Source organism: Camarhynchus parvulus, chromosome 4, assembly GCF_901933205.1.
Source record: "Camarhynchus parvulus chromosome 4, STF_HiC, whole genome shotgun sequence".
In the NCBI taxonomy this organism is placed as follows: domain Eukaryota; kingdom Metazoa; phylum Chordata; class Aves; order Passeriformes; family Thraupidae; genus Camarhynchus; species Camarhynchus parvulus.
The window spans coordinates 15,608,536-15,628,236 of record NC_044574.1 but is presented as its reverse complement, the minus strand read 5'-3'; the positions used below and the strand labels follow the sequence as shown (position 1 = coordinate 15,628,236).

The 19,701-nt window shown below is 37.4% G+C and overlaps 1 protein-coding gene across 11 annotated transcripts in view; it reads left to right on the top strand.

Annotated features, from left to right (window-relative positions):
- PROM1 (prominin 1) overlaps nucleotides 1-19,701 on the top strand; it is a 62,383-nt gene that overhangs the window by 26,380 nt on the left and 16,302 nt on the right. For all 11 annotated transcript variants that reach the window (XR_004060687.1, XM_030947725.1, XM_030947721.1 and 8 more), the window contains 8 exons: nucleotides 1,377-1,582; nucleotides 7,905-8,025; nucleotides 10,523-10,586; nucleotides 12,885-12,974; nucleotides 14,295-14,512; nucleotides 14,918-14,992; nucleotides 16,156-16,219; nucleotides 17,971-18,130. Coding sequence is in view for 10 of the 11 variants with exons in the window: in XM_030947725.1 (XP_030803585.1) it covers nucleotides 1,377-1,582; nucleotides 7,905-8,025; nucleotides 10,523-10,586; nucleotides 12,885-12,974; nucleotides 14,295-14,512; nucleotides 14,918-14,992; nucleotides 16,156-16,219; nucleotides 17,971-18,130 (998 nt within the window). In the remaining variant the exon portion in view is untranslated. The remainder of the gene's footprint in view (nucleotides 1-1,376; nucleotides 1,583-7,904; nucleotides 8,026-10,522; nucleotides 10,587-12,884; nucleotides 12,975-14,294; nucleotides 14,513-14,917; nucleotides 14,993-16,155; nucleotides 16,220-17,970; nucleotides 18,131-19,701) is intronic.

Below are 19,701 nucleotides of genomic sequence, written 5' to 3'. Positions count from 1 at the left end.
TGAAATGTTCAGCTACATAGAAAGAAAACAGTGATTCTTTTGCAAAATCCAGCCAAATTCTTCTTTCAAACATGCAGTTCATAGTCTTCAGAAGGAAGCACAGATTTTAACAAGCAGTTAATAATAATAATTAAAAGAGCAGTTTTCATCCTAGAATTGTTAATTAGGGCAGAAATTTGCAACTCTGCTTATGGTGGTAATTGCTGTATTTGGCTCAGTTGGTAATTAGGGATTGTGAGGAAGGGCATCAGCAAAGCTGGAACTAGAGCATGATTGATATCTTGTGAGAAATTGTAACTTATTTTACAGGACAGTTACGCAGCCTCAATTTCATCCTTTTGCTGCCAAGTTGCCCCTGTGCTGGTGGATCTGTAAAACAGCAAAGGACTCAAAGTACTAGTGTGAGAATTAGTTCTCCTTAGATTGGGAAAGGAAAGGAGAAGACAGATTTACCAGGGAAGAAGGACTCCTGGGGCGTGCCCACACTGTGCTATCTCTGTGCACATTCACCTTCCTGGCCTGCTTTTGGCTGGGCTGTGTTTTCAGCAAAGGGAAGCAGCAAGGCCAGCTCACAGTGTGTCCCCTGGGAGCCACATTGCCTCGTGCAGGGCCCTGCCAGGGCTGCCTGGCCCAGCTTCTTGGTCCCAGGGCTCTTGCATGTGAAAGCAAGTCAGGGTATTGCATTGCATCGTTCCCTTTCACTCCTGCCAGCTTTGGAAAGCATCCTTTTAGCTGCTGCTGCCTTGCTGATTGGCAGCAGAATAAATGTCTTTACCTGAGAGATCTTAAAATCTGTCTGCTTCTTCATGTTTTTCAGTCCCTAAGCAGGTTTAAATTCAGCCCTTTGGAGTAACCCCTGCCATTGTAATCGATCATCCAGTGAAATACTTCCCTTCGGGGTTCAGATGAATTTTTCTACTCTAATTGAACGAAATGGAGAAAAAATGAAGCCTCCTTTTCTCCCTCATAAGTTGTTGCTCTAGTTAGCCTTGCTGACATTTGTGGAGCATTTTTGGAAACAGATGTGATAAACAGTACATTCATGGTCTGGGAATTCAGATGTGTTCATTTTTAACCTGTTTCCATTGCACTGATTCACATTTATTTTTTGTGAGTCTACTTCTCTCTTAGCACTCACTCTTGTAGTTTGCCTAGCTAATACTCTAGGAAAATAATTATTAGCTATCAGTACCTACAATGTTATGTATCTTTTTTGTTAGAAAAGTTGTCAATCATTGACAAAATATACCAATTCCATAACCTCAGTAATTCAGTAGATGGTTTAGTGTGTAGTTTGATTTTGAATTCTTTGCTCTGTGTTGATTGCCGTTACTGTGTGATACCTGCTGTTACCACTATTTTTGTCTGAATTACAGGCCATCTACTATGAAATCGGTTTTATAGTCTCCGCAGCCTTGGGATTGCTATTTATTTTGTTACTGCCTCTTGTGGGACTTTGCTTCTGTATGTGTCGTTGCTGTGACAACTGTGGTGGGGAAATGCATCAAAGACAGAAGAAAAATGCTGACTGTCAGAGGAGCTGTTTTGCAACATTTCTTTTTGTTGCTTCTTTAATAATAAGGCAAGTGTGATAAAGAGAACAATATGAACCTTGGTATAGCACTTATTTTGCAGTGTCATATGACAAATGTATTAGCCTACAGGTGCAGAAATTATTGTTTATTAAAGAAAATGTAACTGCATTATAAAAAATACTGCCACTGTTGCTATCCACAGGTGCTTAATTAAGCAGAATATAGGTGTGAAACAAACAAAAAAATTATGTCTGTATTGGGCAAATGCCAGTCTCAAAACAGCAGTTGCAGAATGTTGCATTACACTTTTGAACATGAGAGACCGTATCCTGTGTTCAACCCCAATCCCATAGAGAACCTGAGATATCACATACTACCTTTTTCTTGGTAGTGCTGTGGTGGTGAAAAAAGCAAGTAAGTGACTTCCTTCAGTATTTGCTGTACTGCAGATATTTATACTAGTTCAAAACAATGGGTTTTCTTCTGAGTCCTGTGTTGTTTTAACCTTGCATGCACTCCCTGTAAATCTGGAGTTTGGAGACATTTTTGCCCTGTTGGTGTTAGGACTATACTTCTGTGCTGGGTATGTAATGGGTGATGAGGATCTGCAATCAAGATTTCTTCCTGCTTTCAAAATACATTGTTTGCTTTCTGTCTTCCTTTTACCTTCTTCATGTTTTCACCTGCCTACTACCCTTATTTTGTGATTATATTCAAGAAGAAAAAAAGTGTTTTGATCTATACAGTGTGACTGTTCAGTCATATGGGATGTACTTTGTCACTTTGCTGTAATCTAAATTGGGTTTTTTTCTATTACTGTGGGCCATGACAATTGGTGACCTTGCTTACGCTGATATAGGGGACAGGCTGATAACAGATATGGGAACATGCTCTTCTCTCCCAAACATCACTAACAAACATGACCCTCAAGAACTTCAAAACTCAAAAACTGAATGGTGTAGGGTGGTATGTGCATCCCTACCATGATGACAGGACAAAAGTCCTTTATGGTTCAAGTGTGCCTTGAAGACAGTAAGTTACTAAATTACCACTCAACATGTTGAAACTGGAGGTAGGTCACAGAGCTTGCCGACTGTCTTTCCACCACATTGCAGGACTCTGTGTTGCAGCATGCTGCTTTCTGGCTATAGTGACTGGGGAGTGTTGCCTATTAGTAGAAAAATTAAGATTGTCCCCCTTGTTGGTCTCTTTAACCTTGCTGCCAGCTATCCTTGTGGGATTAAGCACAGCCAGAACAGGCAAGTGATTCTTCCCAGGTCATGACTGGCAGATCAGTGATCCCTAGTAATATGTTTTCAAGAACTAAGGAAATTGCCTCTTTAGTGTCTCCTTTTTTTCTCCCCTTTTTTATGAGACATCATGATGTATCACATGTACCACCCTAAGTGGGGAGTGTTGCCTGAAATCAGTCTGAAGGTCGAGTAGAGATAATCTCATATGAGGACTCCCTGGTTAAGTCTGTAATGCTGTGAGTGATGTGCAAGGCAAGAGAGAACTTTATAAGGCTAATATTACTGATCCCAGACTGACAGAGGGCTCAAGTCTCCAGTATGCCTTTGTACAAAGAGAGGTTCTCCTGCCCTTCCTGGATCTTCTTTAACAAGTGACAAGGAGATGCTGTGCCTGTATCTATTTAAGCCCATGTCAGGTTGCTTACTGCTGTGCTGTAACCCAAAAGGACAGTCTTACTGGTAGCCACTGGCCCAACAAAAAATACTGGAGGAAGCCTGAGGTTTACTTAAAACTGTTTCTACAAGTCTTGTACTGTACTCAGAAAGTATTCTTGTGACCTTTTTGTGGAAATTCTATTACCTGCTTTTCCTCAAAGTTCCTATGCAATTTCAGCTTAGGTGGAAGGTTTTCCTGTAATTCTTCCCAAAATCACACTTCTCAAGGACTGTGCCAGAGCTGAATATTCAAGTGTGGCAATAACCAGAAGAGTTTAGTCCTGTGTGAATAAAATGCTTATGGATACTTGCAGACAGAGGCAAAGGAATAAAAATTTGAATGATCTCCATCAATACAGGGTTACATTGAGATGTACAATGAAATTATTAAGGCAGACCCTGTCATAGTTTGGGTATAATTTAGGTTCATGAAGCGTGGGAGGCCTTCTTTGGGAATAGGTGTCCCAAACCCCTGCCAAAGGACTGGAATGCTACAGACTCCTTTACCCTGAGCTGTGCTGCTTCAGAAGATGCATTTGGCAAGGCTGGCATCCCACAGGGTACCCTGAACCCACGCCTCTGCCAGTGGAGCTTGGCTTTAAAGGCCCTCCTGTGGAACCTACACGTAGACAGCTGCTGGAGGGCCTGGGAAGGATTTCTAGGGGGTGGAGTTCTTCATGATTACTATTTAAGTGTATGTTCTCCATCTTCTCCCTCTCTCTTGCAGTGCCAGACATTCTGGGATTCTCTCATTGAACCATTTTTTTCTTTTTCTTTTCCAGTCCTTGATATGGAAAAATGGTTTCAAACTCTCTTTCCTTGGGGGAGAGACAGGTTAAATGCACAGTGAAGAGTATTGGTAGGTGAAAGACTCTGATAGTGGAGCTTGCAATGGACTGTGTATCTAGACAACAGCTCTAGAAAACTCTAGTAGTGTGGGGAAGGGTTTTCTTGTGTGTCAGGATGCAAGTTCACACTGACATATATGTGCTCTTAATGCACATTTTAGAATATCTCAGCCAGTAGATTTTAATCACGATGAACATTTCTTCTCACTTTTCCACTGATGTAGTGCTCTGGTAATTAGAATGAGATTTTAGACTCAGCTTACTGGAGTGGTGTGTACAGGAAGTGTAAGTTTGGGTTTTTTTCTTTAAATTAAAAAAAAGGCTTCAACTAGATCTGCTTTCTGCAGGTGGGGCTTAAGTGAGACGTACACTTTCCTCAAGGAGGGGTATAAGAAAGAAGTTGGAAAATCTGTGATTATATATGCAGTTGTTTATCTTAACAGGCCTTTAGGATGTCATTTTCTAGTACATGCACTTTCTGTTTGAAATATTTCTTTATAGATTGAGTAAAAAATACATGCAGTGTTTTTGGTAGTTCACAGCTTTTATACATGAGTGTTTCCCTATAAAGCAGGATTCTATTGCTAAAGAGCAGAGGATATAGAAATAATCTATCAAATACATAGCTAAGTAGATTTGATATTCCAGACTTATGTAAACAATTACATTGTTTTCTTCAAATGTTAATTGAAAGTTTAGGGACAGAGACCTGCTATTAGATCTTACTAGTCATCTGCAAGCTTAGGCAAGCATGGTTTCTCTGGGAAAGAAATGTAATTTCATTAGTTCTTGTACATTATAAAAGCAAGGGAGCAACGTTTGATTTTTAAGAAAGCATATACTGCAGTACCAAATTTGCTGATGATAGAAAATGTTCTGGTTATTGCGTAGAAAAACACATAGTCAATTTTCTGTGCCTCCAAGAGAACTAGTGTTATAACATCTTTTTTGAAATAATGGATGTTCAGGAAAGCCAGGTCTGGAGGAAGGAAGTGGTGTTTGGCATCTTGGCAAGTACCTCATCAGGCTTCACATTTGTCCTCTTGGTTTTGTAGAATTGGTAATACGCATTGTTCAGAACCTGGAAATCAATAGTATCTGAAAGAATTGGTGGAAAAGTTGATACAGAAATCTCTATTCCATAATTTTTTAAAATTATTTATCTGGTAGCAAGTAAGGGGCTATTCTTCCAATGTGTAAATGAGCTCAAGGTTTCTGTTTTGTGACTTGAAATTTTTTGCAAGCTCAGCTAAAGGAAAAGCTTGCTTTCCCCCCTGCAGCTGGTTTAGTAACATTTGTATGCATCTGTGAAACCTGGCAAGAAACTTGAGAGTGGAATATTGGACTCCTGAAGAATTGTTAAAAGAATTTTCTTAACCTGTTGCAGAAGTGGCATGTCCTTTTTATTCCTGCTTTATGACTTTCTCCTCATAGCTGCTTATTGAATGTTGACTCAAGGCTCAGTTACATAGTAAATAGATTTTTCCTCTCATGTTGTGTGTTTAGTTACATTCAGAGCGTAGTCACACTTGTTATGAGTACCTTGGCTGCTTGGAGTATCTCCACTATCTTGTTTCCTCCCACTCTTTCCATTTAGGAAGCTGAAGAGAAAGATGTTGTGCTGAGATCTTACAAAGTTCTGTTTTGTTAGCTCCAGTTGACCTTTCTGATCTCTGAGCATAGAATCCAAAGGATATAAATGCTGTCTGTCTAAAGAATGAGGATGTGGTCATAAACTCTGACCCTCAGAGCAATATACATGTTTGCTTTTCCTGATAGCTTGAGATTGTTTGTCTTCTCATTAACAAAGAAAAGCTAAAAATATTTTGATAGCAATTACCATCACAGTAGAGTGAAAAGAAATAATATATTGCCTGTATTCACAATTAAACAGTTTACTATGCTTGTCATAGAATTATAGAATGGTTTCAATTGAAAGTTACTCAGTTCCTTGCTATTTAGGCATTCTGAGTTCTCAGTCCTTGAGAGTAGTGATAATAGTGTCTGCTTGAGTGTAGGTCATAGTGGCAATGAAACTATGCCATTTGCTGTAGGTTAAGGAGGAGGATAAATGTGTGTGTCCCTTTGTGACTTCTGGGAGCTTAATTAACAGCCATTTTTGAAGACATAGCTGTGAAATTTTGAGTAGAGAAGCAACCACTTTATGTCAGTCTCTGTCATCCTGTCATGAGTATTTTTGGATACTGAAAGAAATCATCCTAATAGATCTGACCTGTAGCATATAGTCCTTCCATTTCTCCCTGTGAGCTGCTTTGAAATTGAAATTAGAATTTTCCTTTAGAAAGTATTTTCCAGAGCAACAAGTTCTTGCACATATGGCCACTTTTATGAGGAGAACAAGCCTTTACATTGTTTGGAAAAGCTAAAGTAGGAAAAGCAAAATAAAGATGAAGGTTTGGTATTGATTCACTGAAGAAGGAGATGAGCATCATAAATCAGGGTGTTTGCTCCTGTCTTGCCAGGATACACAGGTCATGTTATTTTAGGTACCTGTTAGCTCTCCATCATTTCATTTATGTGGCTGTATTATGGCTGCCTTTGAATGCATGTTCTTTGGGGCAAGAGTTACACTTAGCATGTGTCTTTTTCCCCATAGAGAGCCTGGATTAGTGTTTCTGTAAGTCTGATTTAAAAATACTAGTGTCTAAGTCTTCTTGACACCCCAGCTTAGGATGTTTGACAGTTGGGCAGGAGCACAGTGCCATTTGTGTTAGGGATTCCCTTCCCCTGTGTTTCGGTGTCCATAGTGGCCTTTCAGGGTACTGCCTCTCTAGTATTGAGCTGCAATACAAAGTAAGAGATTTATCAAATGTGCCAACCAGAAATTGCCTGTAGCACACCTGACTGTGGCCTCAAGGCAGTGTCTGCCCTGTGGTGAGTGCATCTCAGCTTTCTGCTGGTTAAATCTCAGAGTTAGTGCTTAGCCCATCAGATGGGTTTGTAGGCAGCCTGGTTTTGATGCTGTTACCACTCTGGTGGTTACTCTTGACTTTTCTGGTACTTGTCTGCAAAGTTAGCTGTTGGGAATGTGAAATGTCTAAAAGTCATCCTTCTCTTTAAGTGTGTTTTACACCTAAGCTAAACAAAAAACTCAGGTTCATGTATGATAAGAGATCTTTGAAGTCTCTCATGGGGCCTTTAATTGCCTTTTAACTTACTGTTTGTGCAGATCTGCCATGTCATAGTGAGAATTTTACAATGAAGAGTGGTCAAATAGAAAATAATCATCAGCAGTGCTGACAAGAAGTCTAGCTCACTTTCCACCTTCTGTTTCAGTATCAGGAAATGCATATTATTTTAGCATTAATGTGGACTATTTGTGTGCTATTGACTGATCTATGCAATTATGTAAATAAATTGTGTTATTATGAATAAACCTTGCTGAAGTCATCAAATGAAAAATACTGCTTTTCACAGTTAACTGGCAAGCATTTGCTTGTAGCTGTGTCAAGGTTAATGCTACTTGTAAAAGAACCTAATGTTTCTAAGTCTCAAACAATTTACTTAGGCTATATACACATTTTCTGACAGTACCCATGCAAATGGGGTAGTGGTTGTACATTAATAACTTCAGAAGACTTTGGGGTAAGATTGCTTTTCCTTTATTTTTTTTGAATTAGTACTACAGTATTGGCCCTTTTGGCTCAGTCTTACAGTCTGCTTCATGGTGTATGTGAGAACCTGTAGAAATTTATGGAGACCTTTCTTTCTTTTGATAATATTGACTTTTTTTGGCTATAATTTTTTGATTCTGTCTTATGTTAGAATATGCACTTACACTAACAAATATCTGTTGTCTATATTTTTTGTAGTGTTGGAGTGCTCTGTGCATATGCTGCCAACCAGCATTTAACTAACCAAGTCCGAGGAGCAAAGAAACTGGTTAACAGTAATTTTAAAGATCTGAAAATTTTCCTTAACGACACTCCAGCGGTAAAGAACTTTTTTTATGGGGAATGAGGGTGGGAGGGAAGATGTATACATAAGAAATACTGCAGAAAATAATTCATTACTTCTTTCTGTATACCTGCAGTATTTTCTATATTTTTTTGTATGTCAGTCTCACTAAGTAGAATAAACGGTGCAAGGTAAGATGTTTTCACACAGCAGTAAGTGCTTGGGAGTTATCCTGATGGATCAGCGTTGCTTGAACAACTTCTGAGCTGCACTTTGGGAGTTAGCTGCTCTGATGCTTCTAGGCCCTTTTCCTCCTACTGAACTAGTGTAGATCACAAGCAGAAGATAAATAATTTGGGGAAAAAGGTTTTAAAAGGAAAGCATTAAAAAAAAGTATGACATGAAACTTGGATTCCTTGTTGCTCTTTCTTGTTTCCTTGTATTTTGGGCATAGTTCTATGGGCATGTGCAATTTCAATTCTTAATGAATTTGTAGGGGGCAAAAAAAGTCTGACATTTCTATTGCCTTGGTTTTCATTAGTTTTAATTATTTGAATTAAATTTTATTAATCTGTTTTACTTCCATGTGACTGATAAATTAGAAACAGGTGGAATTCATGCAGTTATGTGGAATCCACAAGTGTGGTAGCATCACAGTCACAGTAATTCTGGGGTGCTTTTCTGCTGACCAGGGCTATGTGAGAACAGGAGACATCTTGGGAGAGACCTCAAATGTTTTCCTATCTGGAGTTGTTCCCCAAACTTGTTTGTATGTGGTGTTGTGATAGATGGGTGCTGGAGGTATATGGCAAGAAGTGGAGGTCATGCCAATAATCCCTCTTGAAACAGAGTGCTTTTGGTTAGTCTGGAACTGATGCTGGGCGCAGAAGGATCAGTACAGTCACATCAGAAACCACCAGGGTCCCCTTGACAGTGTTCTGACAATCGAGAACTTCAGAGGAGAAAATCTGTTATGTAGAAGAAACTACTTTAATAGAGGAAAAGAAAATAGACACTAGCTAAAATGTTAATAAAAACACTTAATAATTAAATTTAGAAGTGTCAGAACTTGAACACTTCTGCCAGAGGTTAGTCAAAGTCCCACTTAGTAGTTTTTTAGTTTCAGTGTGGTATTATTACCTTTTCTTTTTTAGACTCTGTGTTAATGCAGTCATCAGCTGTACCTCATGAGTCATTTTGTCAGACAAGGTGCTTGAATGTCATGTATACACACACATTTGTAAGAACTTCTTGAGGAAAGGAGAAGAGCTACAGTTTTTTGCAAAAAGTTCTAGTATCCAACTAATTGTCTGTAAAGCTCTGAAATTTGAACTGATGTCCTTGACTCATCAGTATGAGGTGTGTACAGCATATAAGAGGATTTGAAAAAGAAGTCCTGTGTTAAGAGTTCATGTCACAGGAGATTTGCAGACTGTGAGTATTGAGCAATAACACTATTAGTTATATAGAATCACCGTTGTTTGGGACATTGCTGGGGACAATGCAAAACCTTTGAGACCTGTAGCCCTGCAAAATTTTAGTCTTTGGTTAAGCTAGGTAGACCAAAATAATAAATAAGCAAAAATATACCTACAGCCTTCTCAGTAAGAAGTTCTCAATTTTTTTTTCTCCTGTTAGAAGAAGGAGATCCACTCCTTATTTTGTCATTTAATTAGATTCACTGATTCAATAGGTTGTTTCGAGGGTGGATTTTTGTCTTTTTTTATTTCACAGAAAGTTTGAGACTGCAAACCAGATATACTTTTATACACGTTTGAATCATGCTTAAAATTAGAAATCCATTTCTCAAGTGTTTTAACCATTACACCACTTTAGCTTTATTGGGGTAGAATGCATTATTTTAAGCATGCAGAAACCAATAATGTCTTTTCAAAGTTAGTGTAATTTTTCCATTTGGGATGGTTCGTTGTTAGCTTTTCCTCCAAACCCAAGATTTGGTGGTAACTGAGTTGCTGGTCTGCATTGTTATGGTGTTTTGGTAGAGCTCAAGTTGAGACTGGGCCAAATCCACCTGGGGGTAAGGAAAACTACTTGTATTAAGACAGAGCAGCCGACTTCTTTCCACGAGAGAAGCTCTGAGGGGCTGCCCAAACACAAATCCATTGGCTTGGTGAATTGTTTCAAAATTGCCACCACATCAGTGCCACACCTTTCCATGAAGGAGGAACTCATGCCAGAGAAAATCAAGTAACAGAGTTGAAGACATGGAAAGCCTTATTGGCCTCACTGTCTTGAAGCCTCCCTAAGGCCACTGTGGCTGTTAGTTAATATTTCTGAGCTGAATCATTGACCACAGAGCTGTTCCAATTAAGTAGATTTTCCAATCAAACACTGTCTTTATGTGCAGTTCTGTTAAGCAAATAAAATACTTGGTTAGTTGAAAACAGTAGAAGGCCAGTGTTTGGAGGGGTTTGCACGCATATTTTGATTGTTTCAGAGTGATTATTTGACACATTAAAAAGTGTTACTTTTTTCAGTTCCTTTAATAGTTTTTTAATCATTTTCTTCTCAGCAAATTGACTACTTGGTGAACCAGTACAACACAACTAAGGATAAAGCATTGTCTGACCTAAATAGTAAGTATTTTTATTTAAAGGGGATTAGCAATGTATATTTAAAAGCTTCAGTAAGATAATGTAATTAGCTCATAGTGCAAAGTGAAATTTCATTTATGAGAATACGGTTTTCAAATAGAAGTACTGTTCTTAGTGGTAAATGAGACTAAAATCCTTTTCACATAAAATGTCTCAGAGCTGGTATAATGCATAGTATTTCCTGAAATAAAAGTATTTTATTAAATTATTATCCAATAAGTCAGGCTAATATTTTATTTTCCTTTTCAGTTTTATAATATTTTGGAATATTTGTCCTCAGGTCTTAAAATTGGAGCCAAATATCAAGGAACAGAGCTACTAACAGTTGTGATAGTTCCAGTGAGAGATCTCTGTTTATTTTTCTTGTTCTACCTTTGTCCTCTCTTCAGATAGGAGTTGAGTTATAAGCTTATCTTCTTTCTAAAGCTGCTTAATGTATTTGCCATTTCAGAACAAGCAGTTGAAGAGCAGGAGATAAAATTTGAATTAGAACTGCTGCACTTTCCCCTTCAGCACAGTTACAATATGAGGCATAATATTTAAAGCTCTCAGTAAACAAAACCAACCAGAAAACTGACTTTTTTTTTTGTAATTTAAGATTCACTTTCCAAAATTCCCAATAGAAAGGACTGACCATAATCAGTAAACACAATGATTCAAGGTGCATTGTGTGCCAGGTGTTTATAAATGCATATGGGTTTCATTGTTGGATTGAGGGATTGTTGCTGGGATCAAACTCTGCAGCTGTGGCATTGTGCCACTTATAATAAATTGATTCTCATGTCCAGAATCTCTGCTTCTGTGTAGGTTTAAAATGTATATTAAAAGTAGTTTTCAATTCAGCCAACCCTGAGGTTAATGAGTCTTGTCTATGTGAGGCTTTATTGCACATTGAATATGCCTGTGAAAGTAGTAGTAGCAGTAGGTAAGTAGTCTTCCTACTTAATTCTCATCAGGAACACTCTGGTCTAAAAAATAGATGTAATCTGTAAGTCTATGATAATAATAACAGTAATAATAAAAAATTGATGTTTGTATTTCAAGTGTTAGCTTGAAGCTTCCCAGCCACTCCAAAGTGAAATTTCAAATTAAATGTTTATTTGTTCTCAAGAAAAATTTGTAATGTTAGTTAACCGATCCTGTGGGGTCTGTGATGAGAGAATCATCCAATAAAGATAGCTTTTATTTTCTTGAAATATCACAATTAATTATATTGACAACTGGGTGCAGAAGGATTTTTTCCTAAGGAAATCAACAGTAGTAGGAATCTCCAGAGAACTGTAGATGAGTTCAGTTTGCCTACCTTAAGGAAATGTGGAAAAGTGTTTAATACTTGGTAGACCAAGTTCTCATCCCAAGCCAGACATGATATTGCTGACAGTAAGGGATGCTTCTGTACCAGGCAGTATTCCATCTCATCAAAAGGAAAACAACTGAAAAATCAGTTTACTGTGATCTGAAAATGGAGAGGACCTGGTGATCACCTAAAGGATGTGTCACATCAGAATGTTTCACCCAGCTCTGCTCAGCGTTTCTCTTTTGCTTTGCTGAACCAAGGTTCATTTGTTTGTGGGCAGGGAGACTGGAGGGTTTGGAGGTGAGGGCAGCTGGGGCTGTGGTGTCCATGCTGGATGTTCTGCATGAGGGTACAGGGGCTTAATGAGCTTAAGGGATTTCAGCAGGGCTGGCTTGGGGGTGACCTTGATGTTGCTGGACACGTGAGGAACAGGAGAAAGGAAAAGAATCCACTTCTTAGTTTCTCTTGCAATATAAAACATAGTGTGTAGTGAAAGGTTGTGCCACAAAATTCCTGTCCAGATGCTGGGCCACTTGAAGATAAATTGTGGAAAAAATCCTGTTCCCAAAAAAGTAGTAAATGCAATGAAATACATATTGTGGAGTTTGTTGAAACTCTTGTGTGTCTTTACCACTGTGGTCAAGTGTTAATGAATATTTTCCACCATATTTTGATTTACTTCTTTCATTTATAAATCTATAGCTAGCTAAAGCAGAACTGTGTCTTTGCATTACCTTCTGTCACTTAAGCTCTGACTGTCAGGCCTTAAAAAAATTTCAATAATTCATGTATATTTATTCATATGTATATGTATGTATCAATGAAGTTGTATGTATAATATATATATATATAAGCATACATATATGTATATATATATGTATATACATAATATATGTATTTGTTAAGTAAAGAGTCTGATAGCAGGTAGTTTAAATTGAGCTAGTGTATGATGTGTTGGTTATTTTTATCTCTCCATACTACAGATGTTGGACCTGTGCTTGGAACCAGAGTTCAGGAACAGCTGGGAAAAGAAGTGCGTCCTGCGCTTGATGCAGCTCTGACAATGGCAGGAGGTAAAGATGTACATGTTGTTGTATAATATTCTGTTGCCATGGTAAAACAGGCACAGCATGGGATAGCTTTGTGCAATACTGTGAGTCAACTTACCATTCTTCTACATGCCTGGATATTTCTTTTAAACAGAGGATTTCACACATCTTAAGATTGATAAATACATTTAAAACCTAAATCAAAATTTGCGTGCTGTTGTTGATACTTAGTTTTGGGAGTCATTGAATTGGGATGAAATCTGAATTTTTTGCTCCAAATTGCTGTCCCTGTCTGTTGAATATAAAGGAAACTAGGAAAGCTGTCCTTTTAGAGTTGCATAAATATTGTAGCCATAGTTATTTTCAGATTAGTCAGGGATTTTTTCATGTACACTGCCAAGATTATTACGAGAGTGTTAGCCAGCATTTCTTCATTATATCTTTGAGTTTGGCATTGATCATTCTTAGTTCTTTCTCTTTTTAGAGAAAATATTCCTTTATTATTTTTCCATTTAAGGCTTCTTTTTTCATGAATCAGATACAGCTTACAGAGGAAAGGGAAAGCATCCATGAACTTGAGTCACTTTGGTTTTGGTTTGGTTTTTTTTACCCATGAATTCACTCTCATTCACTTGTCATCATTCTCCTTTCTTTTTGCTTTATTTCTCTTATTTTTCTTGAAGTCAAAGTGGAAAGGGCTATCAAAGGTAAAAACCACAATAAAACCTTGTGTGGTGTGAAGTGCACTTTGTTTCTGTAACTTTGTTTATTCTTAGTTGTGTTTGTGTGGTTCTTTGTTTACTGAACACTTGCTTAGTGTTTGGGATTCTTTTAATTTTCTTTTGTTTGGTGTTTTGATTGGGATGGAATCTAAAGCCAGGCAGTGTGGAACACTCACTAGTGCTTGGTTGATGCTACATGATCTCCTTACCTTTCTTCTTGCAGCTGTGTGATTTGTGAGTTGGATTATAAGGAAAATACTGAGAATACAATTTGATGGATATGGGCTTTTAGTTTCTAATGACTGAGCATTAAATTTCTTTACTGAAACCACTGAGGAAGGAGAGGTAGGGAAACAGTAGAAGAGAGGGAAGTGGATGAAATACCAATAAAAGTAAGCTGAGCACATTACTTTCTCTGTAGAAAAGCACAAGTGGTATATTTTTGTATGCAATAAGTACATGTTCTGTGTTAGAATTTTCTGTGCTAGGATTTTTCTGGGAAGGAGGCAGTAATTAAATCAATATTTTTAAGATGATTGTATGATTTATGCATGTACACTTTCTCTTCATGTCTGTACCTATAGGCTGCTTTCTAACAAAAAAAAATTTCACATCTTTGCAGCCATCAGAGAAACAAAGGAAGCACTAGAAAATGTGAGTGTCTCTGTAGAGGTTTTGCAGGAGGGAACAGAGAGACTTCATGCAAACTTGACAGATGTTAAAATGCACCTGAGCAACACCCTCAATGACTCTGCCTGCAATGCAGCGCAGGCTGCCTCAACTTGCAACATCATCAGGAATTCGTTAGCTCAGCTGAACATCAATGCCAATTTTAGCGGGGTAAGATCTTTTAATAATACTTTTCAGACTCTCAAAGTGAGAGTAAGCCCAGTAGTATGTCTGGCATTCAGTGGCTTGGTGTGTGCTGTCACTTCTGAGATAAGTGACCTTCCATTTTTCTGTATTTCTAGGTAATTCCAGTCACCCTTTTCATTCCTCTGTGTAGAAAAGGATAAAATGTGTGTCAAGCAGCTATGTTCAAGTGCTGCTCTGGGCAGTGAAATAATCTGCCCTTCCGAAAATGCTGAGGGTTAAGCTTTGCTTTTGTACAGCAAAGGTTTCACAAGTGTTTAGGAAGATTCTCTACCACTTTAGTTTCTTTACCCTCTCTCCTAACTTTGAAATATTTACTGAATTAGCAAAACTGCTACTTCAATGTGACTCAGGCATGTTTTTCCTTCCCAGTTGCCAGGTGTGAGCTTGCAGCTTGCAAGGATCAATGATGTCCTTAAAATAGACCTTTCTAGTCTGGTTCAAAAGGTATGTTTCTTGACAGATTTTTAAACTCTTAATGAATAAACTGGGATATGTGTATCACTTGACTCCTCTTGGTTTCTCAAGCAGAATTCTTTTGTTGCCACCTCAACCTGCTTCATGGTTTGGCCAGGATTTAACACTTGAAAGTATGAATGCAGTGCTTTATATCTCCAGGATAATACAAATCTAAAGTGTTTCACAAGTTGTCTGCTTGAAAGAACAGTTCTTAAAAAATGAAAAGGCAGAAACACAGATCCCGTAGCATGCTCTCTACTTTTTGGTTCAAACTAAAGAAATAAAATAATCCATGGTCTCCTAATTAGTTTTATTGTATTTCAGCTATCTTGAAATATTTATATCTATATTTATTTCAAATTCTTATGTGCATATTTAACATCTGGTACGATGGACCAAGTGTAATGGCTCTTAGTAATTTTGCAAAACTTTACACAAAAAATCTATGATTTTCACCTCGGAAAAGAATGGCTTAGTTTGAGAGGTTGAAAAAACTAGGAATCTGAAAACATGTGCTAGGACTAGAAGGCACTTTGTGAAACCAAAGGCTGTGTGTAGGGGTTGAGACCCCTTCCTGCATGATCAGGCTTACAGGGAGTCAGGCTTCAAGTATCTGCTGTAACAGTTTCCCCTTTCTGTCCAAATGAGCTGCTGAGCTTGGTCCCCATAGTGTGGACCCCTTCTTTCCCCTTCTCACTGAAGAAGGCATTGCAATGTCTTTAGAGACAATTGGATTTCATTGTTTGTAATTTGGATTTCATGTTCAGAAGGCACAGACTTGGAAACAGGAGGTGTTAGGCTGGTACAGAGTAACTCCTTTCACTTTATGAATCTTCATATGTGTGTTTTTGGCTTTTAGATGAGCTATAAGATCTGACAGGCAGCAAAGTTTGAGATCTGTGACTGATTCATGTGTATTTAAATATAGATTTTTTTCCCCCCAAGGAATATTCTGGAGACCAAACTATATCTGAAATATATTTAGAGTTTTGCTTTTACCTTTTCTAATATGGAGTGATAAAACCATATTTTTCTTAGTATTGCCATATACGTTTTAGTGTGTCCTTTTGATCCTTAAATAAAAGGAAAAAAACGTGCAAACAATTTGACAAGGAGAAACATGCCATAATTTTTTCACCTGTTTTTCTTAGGGTTATGCAGCCTTTAATGATACTCCAGACTTGGTAGTGAATCAAACCAGGAACATTTTATCAGGTGAGCACAAACTATCTTTTCACTTTGTTTAATGTTTTTGTTTTCTTTTATTGGTAATATATTTTTAGGGCTAAATATCATTAAAAATGGAAATGTGAAACTTAACTATTTTTTTGAAATTTGGTGCCAGAGGGGGAAAAAAACATAGAAAGCAACTGTGGCATGAGGAGGACTCTAAATTAAATCTAAAAATAGACCAGGTGGTATTTTATTGTGGAGTTTTATCTGTTAGGCTTTTTACTGCTCAAGTAATGAGAAATCTCGTGATCCTCACTTCACATTGATGCTAAAGCTAATTTTCTTTGACCGATGTGTTTGTGACATATTTAGGAGTGTGATGTTAGGAAAGCTGACCCCCTCCTGCTGCTGAATTAAAATGTGGTAGATGGTGAAGTGAAAGTCAAAATACGCCTTAAGGATAACTGAAATGGTGTCTCAGTTGTTTTGTTACTTAGGCTTTACCCTTTCTGCTCTTTGCCTGTACCTGTATGGTAGTATAGCATATGTATACTAATCTGTTTTAATTTTCATTCTTGCATTGTGGACCTGTTCTGCATTATATATAAACAGCTGTTCCTTGTAAGTTTTTCTGGTTTGTTTTTTTTTTTTCTTCCCCTCCTGGGCAAAATGTAGCACAGTATACATTTTAGCATAGTGTACTGTGTGAACTTGCCTGTAATGAGCCAGTTTTCTAAAACTGATATTATACTTTTCGTTAGGAAATCTAGGGCAGACTTACTCATTTTCCATATCTGAGATGTGTAAACACAGACAAAGCATCATAATTTATCTATTTATAAATTGTTGGGGCTTTGTTTGTATAAAAACTAAATTTGAGTTACAAAAGCAAATAAAATAAATAGGTTTATTAGAAAAAAAATGCATTTATCTGTAAACTTCTAAAACAACTGTGATTTATTAAATGGTTGAATTTGAGGAGTAATCATCAAACAGACAAAGGCTTGTCCGGTTGTGTTTTGAGAAAGAAGGAAGTATTGCCTACCACAAAATTACAACCTGTAGTTACACATCCTGCTTTTTCAAGTACGTTTCCAGTTGAAGGAAGGGAAGAGTGTAGAGAAACTGCATTTTACACAGAGACAATATGTATGATAAGTGAATTAATCATGTCTTTGTATCTCTCAATTGTGTCTATTAAAACTGTAAGTAGAAGGTAGCATCTTAGGGCATAATCTGAGGGGAAAATGGCTTAATGGATTGTTACTTTGGAGTGTTGCTAACTAATTGGGATGAGTTCATTTAAGTAATCTCTTTAATAAGATTGAAAATGACTAGTATAGATTCTCAATCTAGGCGCTCCAATTTCTGTCACAGTGTTGTATTCCCAAGACATGGAGTTTAAATAGAGTCTGTTCTTCTCCTTTGTAGACTTGGTGGCTAAATGTCTTGCTGAGTGTTGACGTTTGCAATATTGCATGAAAAGCAAGATTTAGGTTGGCTAGATAAAAAGTGACACATTCATTATAATGAGAGGAAAGAGGAAGATCTCTGGCTCAATGTCTGCATCTTGAATCATTAAACTGAATGCTAAAACAAAGTGTGCATTTTGAAATGCTGTTGTGCTACTTCAAAGCTTCATGCTTTTGTTGCCTGCTTGTGTTTTCCTCACACTTGTCTTCATGGCTTGCTTGTTTCATGTGGCAAATGGCTTAATAACATTTTATAATGCATATATGGAATGTAAATTTCCTCTAAGGATCTGTAACAGTGAAATATGTTTGTTCTTTTAGACATCAAAAGTGTGCTGGAATCCATTGGTTCAAATATTACTACCTTCACAAGAGCGCTCCCTGTTCAGAAGATTTTAGCAGATTTGATGGTGCATCTTACGCAGAGTGAGGCATATGTTCAAGATTATTTTCCACTAGTGGAGCAGTATGATTTCTACAGGTATGTACAAGAAGGAGGGCAGGACTGAAGTGCTACCTGTTGTTAATACTTTGTATTATTTTTATGTTCTGTAAAGGAAAGTAAATGGGTAACGACGAGCACAGTGAAAGAAAGATGGATAAAGGAGCTGTTTGGTAGTGGCATTTTGATAAAAGCAAAAAGCACAGCTAATCAATAACTGGATTGTATAATCAGTAACTGGATCAATAACCACCTCTTGTTTCACCACAGAGCAAGAGGTGGTTTCTGCTCTGTAGACCTTCAGGTCTTTTTCAGGAAGGATAGATACAGGTGGATGTCAAAGTCGTAACACCCAAAGGAACCCTGGATTATTTCATAATGCCAGGGTGACCTTTTATCTAAGTCTTGTTTCCATTGAGTTGCTGGTGAATTGTGAGGGCAGAGGACCAGAGAGGCCTTGGAGCCAATCCATTGTTGCTGCACCTTTTGTAGTGCAGTGCAGGAGTAGCAGGGATTCTGCTTCACACCTTATAAATCCTCATGAACCTGTGCTTGTCCCTGCTGGTCTTTGTGATTGATTGTACCTTGAGAAAAACATACTTATCAAGACTTTTGTGTTTCTTACAGTTGAGTAAGCTCCTATTTTGACTTGTAAAACTTTTCATTTCATACCATCTATCTTTGTCCAGATTTAGTAATTTCTGTCCACAAGCTCATTAAATTCTCTCTAGATTTTGTTTGATATTTAGTTGACTTTATAATCAATATTTGTTTCTGTGTTTGTGCCATAATTGGTTTCAGTGCTACAGAATGTGTGTTGCTGGCTTTAATGCATTTATAAATGAAAGTGAATAGAAAACAGAACTTTTAGAACCTTGCTTGGAATCTTACCTTTAGCCCATTTCTTATCTGATAGCTTTTGTGGTGAGCCTTAATTTGACAAATTTATTGATAATTTCATTGCAGCTCATACTGCATTTAATCAAATATATTGTTTTATTCTGCTACAGGAGAATACATCTCATCTATATGGCACTTAAATACCTGGTTTGTCAAACCTAACCTAACAGTACTTCAATTACAAATGAAACCAATAAGCCTGTAGCTGCCCAAATTACTTTCTATCTATTCCTTTCTTAATTACAGGTGCATTATTTGTACTTCTTAATAGGTATCCTTTCATAAATATGCCTGTTAGCATTCATAGTTTTCTTTTTATTTGCCATGCATGTTCATTGCAATAATTCTTTTACAGATTTTTCTCTACAAAAGTACAGGGAAGAGAAAAGGAAACTTAAAAAATAAAAACTGAAGAGGTGACAACAGAAGGGAAAAAGAAGTGCAGAGGGCATTGGGAGAGAATGAAAGGATAGATATGTAATGTGTGAATAAATGGATATGCTCCAAATACTTGGACACATAGAACTGTTACATGATGTAATTAATAAAAATGAAAGTTCATTTCCTATCCAAGATTTTTCTCCTGATCAAGTTCCATTAACTGTTCCATGCGTTGAAAGCAGTCCAGCACAGACACATAAAGCCTAGGTTTTTACATCCTTAAATATATTTATTTACAATTACAAGCCTAGCACAGTGTGCAAAATTGT